Source organism: Sinocyclocheilus anshuiensis, unplaced genomic scaffold (genome assembly GCF_001515605.1).
Source record: "Sinocyclocheilus anshuiensis isolate Anshui unplaced genomic scaffold, SAMN03320099.WGS_v1.1 scaffold1910, whole genome shotgun sequence".
In the NCBI taxonomy this organism is placed as follows: domain Eukaryota; kingdom Metazoa; phylum Chordata; class Actinopteri; order Cypriniformes; family Cyprinidae; genus Sinocyclocheilus; species Sinocyclocheilus anshuiensis.
Window position 1 is genome coordinate 861,636 of NW_015546013.1, and position 10,422 is coordinate 872,057.

The window sequence follows — 10,422 nt, forward strand, 5'->3', positions numbered from 1 at the left end:
CGGTTCCGACCGTGTCTGTCCTCCGGCGAGCGCGAGCGGACATGTCTACTGGATCTTTCTGAAGGTCGGGACCGCGATCGGCTCCTACGACGCTTCTTCGATCCCATGTTTTGTTTTCAGGTCCTGACTGCGCCGCGTCGCGTAAATAGGCAGTTTACACTGTTTGCAATATTTGTGTCTCTCAAATCAATTATATGATAATACTTAAGATGAAGCAATATGGATTTTTTAATTTACATTGAGAAAATACGCAATTCATAAGTATTCACAAATATTCGTATACTTTATAGCAGGCATAATATTGGGCTTCACATTGGGGTCCTTTTTGAGGCGAAATGTTGACGGCGCCTTGTTTCTTCGTCTTTTAACTTTCTGACGCACTTACACAACATCATTTTTGGTGTGACATTCTTGATTTTATCAAATGCTATGTGAATCCTAATTTTGAGTTTACTTATAGAAATTAAATTTTTGGCCTTCATGAATATTAAAAAAAAGGTGATATTTATTTCATAAATCTTATTTTCCTGTTAGCTAAATACCATATTCATAAATGTAAATTTTCTAAATGCAAGCCTCTTTTTTTTTTTTAAGATTCAAACTTGAAATTTGAGTATTTCAAATGTATTATGAATCTATTGAGTTCTCTACAAACTTAAAAGCAATAAGAACAATGGCTTTGCTAAAGGACTTGGCACTTCCTCTGGACTTCCTCTGTTGTATTGTTATGATTTGACAATTGTTATTGTTTTTCTCAAGCATTCAATTAAAAAAAAAATTGATGCACTTAAAAAAATGCGATACACGTTTCGGAAAGATGTAGTGCATTTTCTGTTTTAAATAACTTTCCTCTTTTTAGTGACTTTCAGTTATGATTGTGCATGTCCTGTATATTTGTGTCTGATGTCAAAAAGAAAACAAACTACAAACATTTTTTTTTTTCAAACAAATAATAGTCTTATGCATTTCTTTAATTCTATAATCTCACTTTATAAGGAAAGTTTTTAAAATGAGTTTGGTTTAATAAACTACAAACATTTTTTTTTCAAACAAATAATAGTCTTATGCATTTCTTTAATTCTATAATCTCACTTTATAAGGAAAGTTTTTAAAATGAGTTTGGTTTAACGTAACTCCTTCCACTGATTTATTCAACTGGATGTGATGCTGTTTGTTGCCAGAGTTGAGTAGATTATTCCCTCATGCTGATGATACATGGGGCAACGTTTTTTAAACATTGTTGCTTGGGCACTTTCCCATTGAGAATGCGTAACAAATTTCTATCTGGATTGGTCGTGAGCCCTGTGTCTCACCTGGTTACCCGTTGATGGCAGCATTGTCCAAAGTTGCCCTGTGTATCATCAGCCTCAGTATCTATGGTTTTTATGGTGTGGTGCCATGTGGAAAAATGACTGCCTGCCAGATTATGACTCCACTCATTCTCCAGTATGGTTATTTGAATGGATGGTTAAATGTGGGGTGGAGTTAGGATTAGGCAATCAGATAGTGGCTTCAACATGAAGGGTAATAATTTGGCATGCAGGGAGTTGAGATATGGCACTAGGTTGGCATAAGGTTGAGGCCAAGGATGAAGTGGAAAGAGTCCAGCACAGGTTCCCGCTGTCACAGAATTGACAAAATTGATAAATAAACTTAATACACTTTTTAAAAATATGATTTTGAGATGTTTGAGAACGTCCTAATTTGAAAAAAAAAAAAACTATTTAAAATATATATTTGGTATTTAGTAATAAGGATTTGCTTCCTATAAACCAATAGAAGTTTATAGTATATACTGTCTGGCTCACATATAAAGAGGTTTGTCGAGGGACAGAGTAAAACAGTGATTCTCCTCTTCTTACTGTTATTAAACAAATGTTGAACTGAGCTCTTTGTGGTGGAAGAGTTATAAAGAGGCTCCTCTGTGTCATTGCACACATATTCAACTTCCTGTTTTAAGAATACAGCATCAGCCATCTTGATGTTTGCTACGATGGCAGTCGATCATCTGGTTGCAGCCTTCATCCTTTTCCTTATCTCTAACACAGGTAATAAATTAATAAATGTGTATGCAATCATTGAAATTTCTATTATGTTGTGTCATGTTCTAGTGATTTATTTATAATTTAATTTGTGCTATATTTGGAAAAAGCATTTGGGTTAAGGATTACAATGATACGATATATAAAACAGCAAAACTGTTCAGGTAAACAGTGAATGGTTGAAATCAGCAATGTGAGAAGAATCAGAGTATGTTATCACAGCATGTTAGAGCATTGTTGAAAGAGAACAAGAATGCATTGGAAACATACTAACGTTACAGCCTACCTGACTCTGCCTGAGAGGTAAGGAAAAATACACTTCCTTGAGATTTTTTTATATCTCTGAAATTTATGATTGTATTCTTGAAAACAATCTTTTATTGCATTATTGAATAAAATATTAGTTACCAAACAAAGAAAAAATGAATAGCCATAATATGGACTATTGTAAATATGTGATACTGTGATTTCCTTCTCACATTGCTGATTTCACCACTAGCTGTTCACCTGAACAGTTTATGTTGTTGTAGCTATATGGTATCATTGCAATCACTGACCATCAAAACGTAGGTTTAGACATCACCTTTTCTGTCTTATCATGTTCAGGAGATATGATACAAAAGACATAATTTGGTTAAAACCATCGCCATGGCCACCACAAGGTGTTTTTGCGATGGTTCCATTTTTGAAAATGTGTAGGGCCGCAAACTATACAAGTGCACCAAGTTTCATGCTTTTATGAAAAAGTGAACATTATTTTCACATATCACCTGGGCTATTAAGAGGAAAAATGCTTGTATCATTACTTAAGAACCCCTATGATTTGTTTACTTTTTCCAAATGGTGTTTATAGTTTGTATAGTGTATAGAGTTTTATGACATAAGATGGAGGTGTAAAATGTTCTGAACTGTGTGTTTCTCTCTCCTCAGGGTTCAGTGCTGAGATCTCGGTGTTTGTGCAGACGGGAGCGTCTGTTCAACTGGATATACAGACACAACAACTACCAGAGTTTGATCTTTTGTCCTGGATGAATGATAAAGTAGAGAGTATAGTTAGATATAACAGTGATTCCAAAATAGTAAAACTTCACAATTCCTACAAGGACAGAGTGGATTTCAATGATACAACCTTCTCTCTGACACTGAAGAACATGCAGAAGACAGACAGCGGACTCTACACAGCAAGAATAAGTGGATTAATAAACAAAGATTTTGTCACACACAGAGTATCTGTTATAGGTGAGTCTAATTTCTTTGTGTGATTGAATGTGTTCCTGCATAAAAGATCATTCATAAGTGCAGTTTATGAACATTTTTCAGTTTTACATATGTGCACATTTAGACCAGCTTTTGGCACATTGTCTTTAATTCAGGATCTATCTGCTACTAGAAAGAAAAAAAAATGGGATTGTGATCTTTGCTGAAATTTGTTTCAGATGCTGTGGAAGCTCCTGTTCTGACTGTGAACTCAAACTGGTTCAGCAGTGACTCCTGTACTGTGAACTTCACATGCAGAGCTCATGAGCTCACGATTTACTCTAGCTATCAGAACAACAGATGCTCTCCAGAGGAAGTGACATCACATGAGATCCACAATCTCATCCTGGACTGCAGTGAGGAATCCATCTTCTGTAACCATAGCAACCCTGTCAGCTGGAAACAAGACAGAATAAACATCACACAGCTCTGTGAAGGTACATGTCTGTTTCAACATTGATAACTAGTCTTTATCTCACAAATCAAATCTCTGTTTTTGTTTTACAAGCTGCATTACAAGCTGCATTTTCTGATGATTTATAATGATAGTTAACAGACTGTAAACTTACTATGAATAGACTGATTTTTACAGTTCTTCTTATTACTTTCCAGAGAATGAAAGGCCAATCCCAATCTCCTGTGGTTCATCTCACATGTTTGTGCTCTTTATTGTGTGTGTTGTGGTGGGAGTGATAGTGTTTGCTGGTGTGATTCTTTACTGTTGCTGCAAGAATAAAACAGGTTTGTCCATCTCAAATTTACTGAAATAAATTATCTCATACTTAAACCTGAAATATAGATTATGTAGTACTAAAAGTTTTTAATCACTAAAATGATTACTGTACAGGCTAATATTTGATTGGTCTGTAGGATATTAAACCAAGATACATCATTGTGTCTAGTTTTGTCTCACCTTTTGTAGATTTAGGTTTATAATTCATTTTCCTTTGGGTGCACAGCATTTCTCTAAATTTAAAGGGTTAGTTCACCCAAAAATGAAAATTCTGTCATTAATAACTTACCCTCGCAAAGAAAGCAAAAATAACGACTTTATTCCACATTTTCGTCTCTACTGCGTCACTTGTGGACGCGCGTTCACGACAGTATCATGACGCGAGCGTGTGGCGGCACAGCGCTGACCCAGATCCGGCGTAATGACGTCATGACGAAACGAAAATGTGCAATAAAGTCGTTATTTTTGTTTTCTTTGCGCAAAAAAAATATTCTCGTAGCTTCGTAACTTTACAGTTGAACCACTGATGTCACACGGACTGCTTTGTCGATCATCTTGGTACTTTTCTGACCTTGAACGTGGTAGTTACCTTGCTGTCTATGGGGGGGTCAGAGAGCCCTCAGATTTCATCAAAAATATCTTAAATTGTGTTCCGAAGATGAACAAAGGTCTTATGGGTTTGGAACAACACGAGGGTGAGTAATTAATGACATAATTTTCATTTTTGGGTGAACTAACCCTTTAAATGCACAAAGTGATCTTTTCAGAGGTAGAGATCTTTTCAGATTTTTGCTTGTGCAGTAGGTTCCATTGGACTCTATAAATACTACAGAGACTCTTAAAAAGAAACTTTCTCACAATGTCTATCATACACTTTTATATTAAGAGCAGTCTAGTGAATCCAGAATATTGGTCAATATTAAACTTATAGGCTGTCAGTCTTTCTTACATGAGCGAAATCTCACCTTTTTGAGTCTAAAATCTGACAGAATCAAATGCAAACAAGTATGTTTCAACACAACCGGTAATCTGTGCAGTAAACTTCTATTCTGACCTCTCAGGTGTCAAACAAGCTGATACGGACTATGATGATGTTGAGGTGAGATTCAAATGATATTCCTGCAGACGTCAGATAATAAATGAATATTAACTGTGTTTCACTTGACATTCTGTGATGCTTTGTTTTATTTCTTTTCAGAATATGACCCAGAAGATGACAGGAGATACATGGACCACCGTTACCTACTGTACAGTAGGACGACACCAAACACCTTCATGAATGCTAAAGACTCACAAACAGCTTCCTGACTTAATGACTCCTGTGGAAATGTACAGACACTATTTTTATTGCGAGTCTAATATTCAGTCAGTCACTGCAGATGTTAAAAATGAGCACTTCTCTGCTTGTTTGTGCTGTTTGGATTTGCCTTTCTTGTCCAGGTTTCTGTTGAGCAAGAGATTTTACGATCACATTGGCTCACAGTTTACTCAAAAGTGAATGTTCTATCATAAGTTACTCACCTCATGTTGTTCTAAACCTGTATGAATTTTTTTCTTCTGTAGAAATTATAGAATGTTTCAGCTGTTTTTGTCTATACAGTCTCTAAAGGCAGTCATCTCAAATTCCAAAAAGAGCATATAAGCAGCAGAAAAGTCATTCATACAACTCAATTAGTTTAACCCAGTACAAGTCTTTTAAAGTGATAAAATCAATTTGTATGATGAAGAGAACAGATTTGGTGTAAATTAAAGTAAATCATTGATCAACTCATGAATCCAGAGCCCAAATCAAATATGGCGACAAATCAATAACATCTTTGGTGCTGGTGTCTTAATGACATTAAGTCACTTGACACACAAGAACCAGTTTAATGTTCTTGACGTCACAATTCATATAAATCGTGTTAATTTGTGAAGATTATCATGATGACTTAAAAGAATCATGCACTTTTGTTGAGCTTATTTTCTGCAATTATCCAAAAGCCAGTGGAAAACCCCTATTGGGTTTTTGTTGAATGAATCAGGATGATGCAAATGTCTGGGTGTTGCTTGCAAAACAGGCATGTCATCACTGCAGCGCTCTATTGACATTTTTTTGTCACAAAAACCAGAAACATTTTTCTAAATATCTTCTACTGTGTTCTGAAAAAACAGGAAAGTCATGTATCCCATCATTGTACGATGGGATAAGATTCAGTACCTCAGAGTATTGAAAACATTGCCATCTACTCGCTCATAAAATTTACACCAGCCATAAAGCCTGAAATATAATGTCAACTGAAAATGTTACTAAACAGAGAAACTCATTTTATTGTTCTAGCAATTTCTTACATAAGTATAATAAGTTTTGTAAAAAAAAAATAAAATAAATAAATACACATACAAACAACAAAAAACAATCAAGTGTCCAAAAATCTGACAAAAAGTAGAAAAAAAACTGTTTATTGAATTTAACAACCTATTAATTAAACTATTAAATGTACACTACACTTCTCACAATTCAACCAACCAGACTGTGCCAACTTGGGAGTAAAAATACATGTACAGAAAAACCTGAACAGAAATTGTCGTTAACGGAAGGAAACGGACTACCTCGTGAAGCATGGTTTAGCTGTGCCTAGCTCTAGTCCCTGGTGCTCACCCTGCTTGCTGGTTCCTAAACCTGATGGGTCCTCACGTTTCTGCACAGACTACAGAAAGGTAAATCAAGTCACCAAAGCAGATTCCTATCCACTTCCACGAATAGAAGATTGTATTGACAGAATTGGAAGATCTAAGTTTGTAACCAAGTTAGACTTACTCAAGGGTTATTGGCAAGTGCCACTTACAGAACGTGCCTCAGAAATTTCAGCATTCGCTACTCCAGATGCCTTCTTGCAGTATAAGATGTTAGCTTTCGGCCTTCGAAATGCTCCGGCAACGTTTCAACGTTTAATGTGGAAGGTACTCTCCAATGTGAACAATTGTGAAGCCTATCTTGACGATGTTGTGTGTTATTCTGAGACCTGGGATAGTCATTTGAAGACCTTAGCAGAAGTGTTCACTAGATTTAAAGAAGCAAATTTAACTCTAAACCTCGCTAAATGTGAATTTTGTCATGCTACTGTTCGATATTTAGGAAAGGAAGTTGGCCAGGGTACCGTAAGACCGATAGAAGCTAAAGTTAGTGCCATCGTTAACTTTCCTATACCTCAGACAAAGAGAGAACTCCGACGCTTCCTGGGCATGGCAGGATACTACAGAAGTTTCTGTAGGAATTTTTCTGATGTAGTAAAACCTCTTACTGACAACCTCCGAAAAACTGTTCCGTTTGTATGGTCTCCTCAGTGTCAAGTTGCTTTTGATTCTTTAAAGAATTTGTTATGTAGTGCACCAATCTTAGCTGCTCCTGACTTTTCAAGAGCCTTTAAACTTGAGGTTGATGCTAGTGGTACTGGTGCAGGTGCTGTACTGTTACAGGAAGATGAAAATGGAATCAATCACCCCTTGTGTTTCTTTTCTAAGAAATTCAATCACCATCAATGTAACCACAGTACCATTGAGAAAGAAGCCCTCGCCCTCTTGTTAGCTTTGCAGCAATTTGAGGTTTATGTTGGTTCCAGTTCGCAACCTGTTGAAGTTTTTACTGATCACAACCCTCTTGTATTTTTGCAAAAGTTCTGTAACAAAAATCAAAGACTTATGCGTTGGGCTCTAATCTGTCAAGATTTTAACTTGGACATTAAATATAAGAAGGGAAAAGATAATGTTATTGCTGACTCTCTGTCAAGAACTTGTTCATAAACATGAAACGTGTATTCTTGTGTATGGGGGTGTTACGTCCCTTTTGTTCTACTTCTGTGTTTTCTTTTGTTTGGGAAGTGTTTGTGTGTGTCTTCTGTCCAGGAAGAAGCTGATTGGTTCCTGCAGTCTAATTGGTGCTACGCCCTGCCTGATCAGCTGACTTCTTGCTGCCTATAAGAGACTCCAGCATCACTTTCTGCTTCAGCTTTTGTGCTCTCTTGTTGTGTTTGCTCTGCCTTGACTCTGCTAGTTAGTTACATGTGTTCGTAAGACTGAGAATTTCTGTGTGTGTTCAATCGAGTGTTCACTGGTGAGAGATTGTTTGTTAGTTTGCTTTGCCCATTTGTTCTTACTACTGGCTTCCGCCTGTTCTTTGACTATGATTCTGGATTGCCCTTGTTCGGATCTGTTCGCTGTAAATAATTGTATATAATAATATTCTGGGGAGGTAGGGAGACCGACGCCACTTTTGTTGGAACCTTGTTTTTTTTATTGTTTTTGGATAGGAAGTTAGGGAAGTAATTGTATTTTATTTTTATTTTATTTTGTGAACTAGGGAATTTAGAGGTTTGTATATTAGTTGTTTTCTGTTTGTTATTTTGGCCTTGTCGGCTCCTGAAGCTAAAATTCCCCCTCTTGTACTGTAAAATCATTGTTTAATTAAAATACTGTTCATTCGTTTTCCAAAACTCCTCCGTGTCCTCGTACTCCTTCATGTTGTGCCTTCACCCTAGACGGGGCGTAACAGTCATCCAACACGATTTTCTGAAAACAGAACAAGTCTTAATACGCAGCTTCATTGTAAATTGCACTGCGCACCAGATAAAGGCTTCGGAGTCTCTGTGTTATGTAATACTACTATCTCATCTACCATGTCTTTTTGAAAGTTCTTTCTGCATGTGATCAACTGAAGAATAATGCTGCACTATCTTCAATGTAAGTAGTTTTATCTGTCTGTTCCTCTTTCTTCAGAATCCACACACAGCCCAAAATAGCCCTGTAGATTCAGCAAGAGTGTCACTGGTTTCTCATAGTGATGCCAATGCATGAGACCAATTCCAGTAACTCTAAATAAAGTCTTCCCTGATGTCTGTGAATAGTGTTTGACTGCAGCACTTTAAACCACACACACAAAATGGTTTAGTGTGTTGAGAATGGTGGTCAGTCTTGTCTTCGTTTTTTTTTTCCGCTTTGGCAACAGTTGTTGCACACCATTGTGTGTATGTGTTTGTAGGGAAGTTGCTAAACCTAGTCTGTTATTAGTCTTTTTTTTTTCTTTTTTTTTGCCTGCTTCAAATTAGGCTTGATCTAAACTATGTGCTTTAAAAAGCAATAAATCAAATTAATAACTGTCAAGGAGAGAATCGTTAAGAATGCTGAATTCACTGTCTCTGGTCGGAAGAAGCTAACTGAGCATCAGTTTACACATACTCAACTTCCTTTTCTAGGACAGCAACACCAGTCATTCTGATGTTTGTTACAATGGCAGTAGATCGTCTGCTTGCATCCTTTATCCTTCTCCTCATCAGTAACACCGTTAATAAACTCAATTAAATGATTAATTGAATTACTTATGAATGATTAACTTTTTGGTGATTGCTGCACAGGTCAAAGTTTACACATTTGATAATCTACTGTCTATAGTCTGTCTCATGTATTAAACAATAGTAATTGCTAAGACTAAGTTTTGTATTGCTAAGACTAAGCTTTGTAATTGTAATTATAATGTTTCTGAAAAACAGCCATTATCAATCTGTCATAGTTCGAACATCTCAAGCGGAGTATCTGCACATATACATTTATTAATTTAGCTGATGCTTTTATCCAGATGCTTTTATTCATCATACAGATGCAATACGATCAGAGCTATAAAATAAAGTTTTAAACGTCACCTAGAAGAAAACAGGCTAGAACAGGGAAGGAAAGCAGGCTGATAGTCTCTAACACTAGAGTTTTAAAGAATAATTTCGGTTACATCAAGGAAAGGAAGACAAAAATGATTCTCTGGCTACTGTTTCTTAAACACTATTTAGGAGTTAAAGCACAATGTGGTACTAGAGCTATAGAGATTTTTTTAAATGTTGAGTTACTTTGGTTATACTGCATGAACAATGAATCATAGAGATTTTATATACATAATGTACATTTACAATAGCTCATATACATGTTCATGTAGTCTGGAGTGTCATATAGTGCCAAAAATCAGCAAACACATGTTGAACGTCTTTTTCAGAATGGCTACAAGTGGGCAATGAAATGTAGCTTGTTGCCTATTTGACTAAAATGTCTTTAACTCCAGAATGGAATCAGTCATTTGATGAAATTTGATACATGAATGTAAAGATCTTCACTCTGAAACATTTAACAAATCTATAAAAATGATAAACCACTATGTGACGTTTGGTACAGTAGACTTCATATGATGCCATGTATTTGTCCATGGTTCTAATACAGTGTTTCAGTCAGAGACATTTATAGGATTTTCCTACTTGATAAATGCGCACTGATAATAAATCTACCTATGTCTTGTGTCTTTAAGGACATTTATTTTACTGTGAGTACAGCCTTAACGAATTGCTGAAACATTGATTCTTATGATTTAGGTCA

At 36.1% G+C, this 10,422-nt stretch overlaps 2 protein-coding genes across 3 annotated transcripts in view; one reads left to right on the forward strand and one right to left on the reverse strand.

Annotated features, from left to right (window-relative positions):
• Positions 1-126, reverse strand: part of LOC107698503 (cactin-like) — a 16,889-nt gene extending 16,763 nt beyond the window's left edge. For both annotated transcript variants that reach the window (XM_016499530.1, XM_016499529.1), the window contains exon 1: positions 4-126. In XM_016499530.1, the coding sequence (XP_016355016.1) occupies positions 4-107 (104 nt within the window). In that variant the 5' untranslated portion in view covers positions 108-126. The remainder of the gene's footprint in view (positions 1-3) is intronic.
• A 1,852-nt stretch (positions 127-1,978) lies between these two features.
• On the forward strand, positions 1,979-6,335 carry LOC107698506 (CD48 antigen-like). Its single transcript, XM_016499534.1, has 6 exons — positions 1,979-2,048; positions 2,973-3,281; positions 3,479-3,736; positions 3,912-4,040; positions 5,094-5,131; positions 5,231-6,335. Exons 1-6 carry the CDS (start codon positions 1,982-1,984, stop codon positions 5,309-5,311), a joined length of 882 nt encoding a protein of 293 aa, XP_016355020.1. The 5' UTR covers positions 1,979-1,981; the 3' UTR covers positions 5,312-6,335.
• Positions 6,336-10,422: the final 4,087 nt, after the last annotated feature.

Coding starts and splice junctions, on each gene's coding strand:
- LOC107698506 (XM_016499534.1), top strand. CDS start 1,982: ATGTTTGCTACGATGGCAGTCGATCATCTGGTTGCAGCCTTCATCCTT. Junction 3,282..3,478: donor ACACAGAGTATCTGTTATAG/GTGAGTCTAATT, acceptor AATTTGTTTCAG/ATGCTGTGGAAGCTCCTGTT. Junction 4,041..5,093: donor TTGCTGCAAGAATAAAACAG/GTTTGTCCATCT, acceptor CTGACCTCTCAG/GTGTCAAACAAGCTGATACG.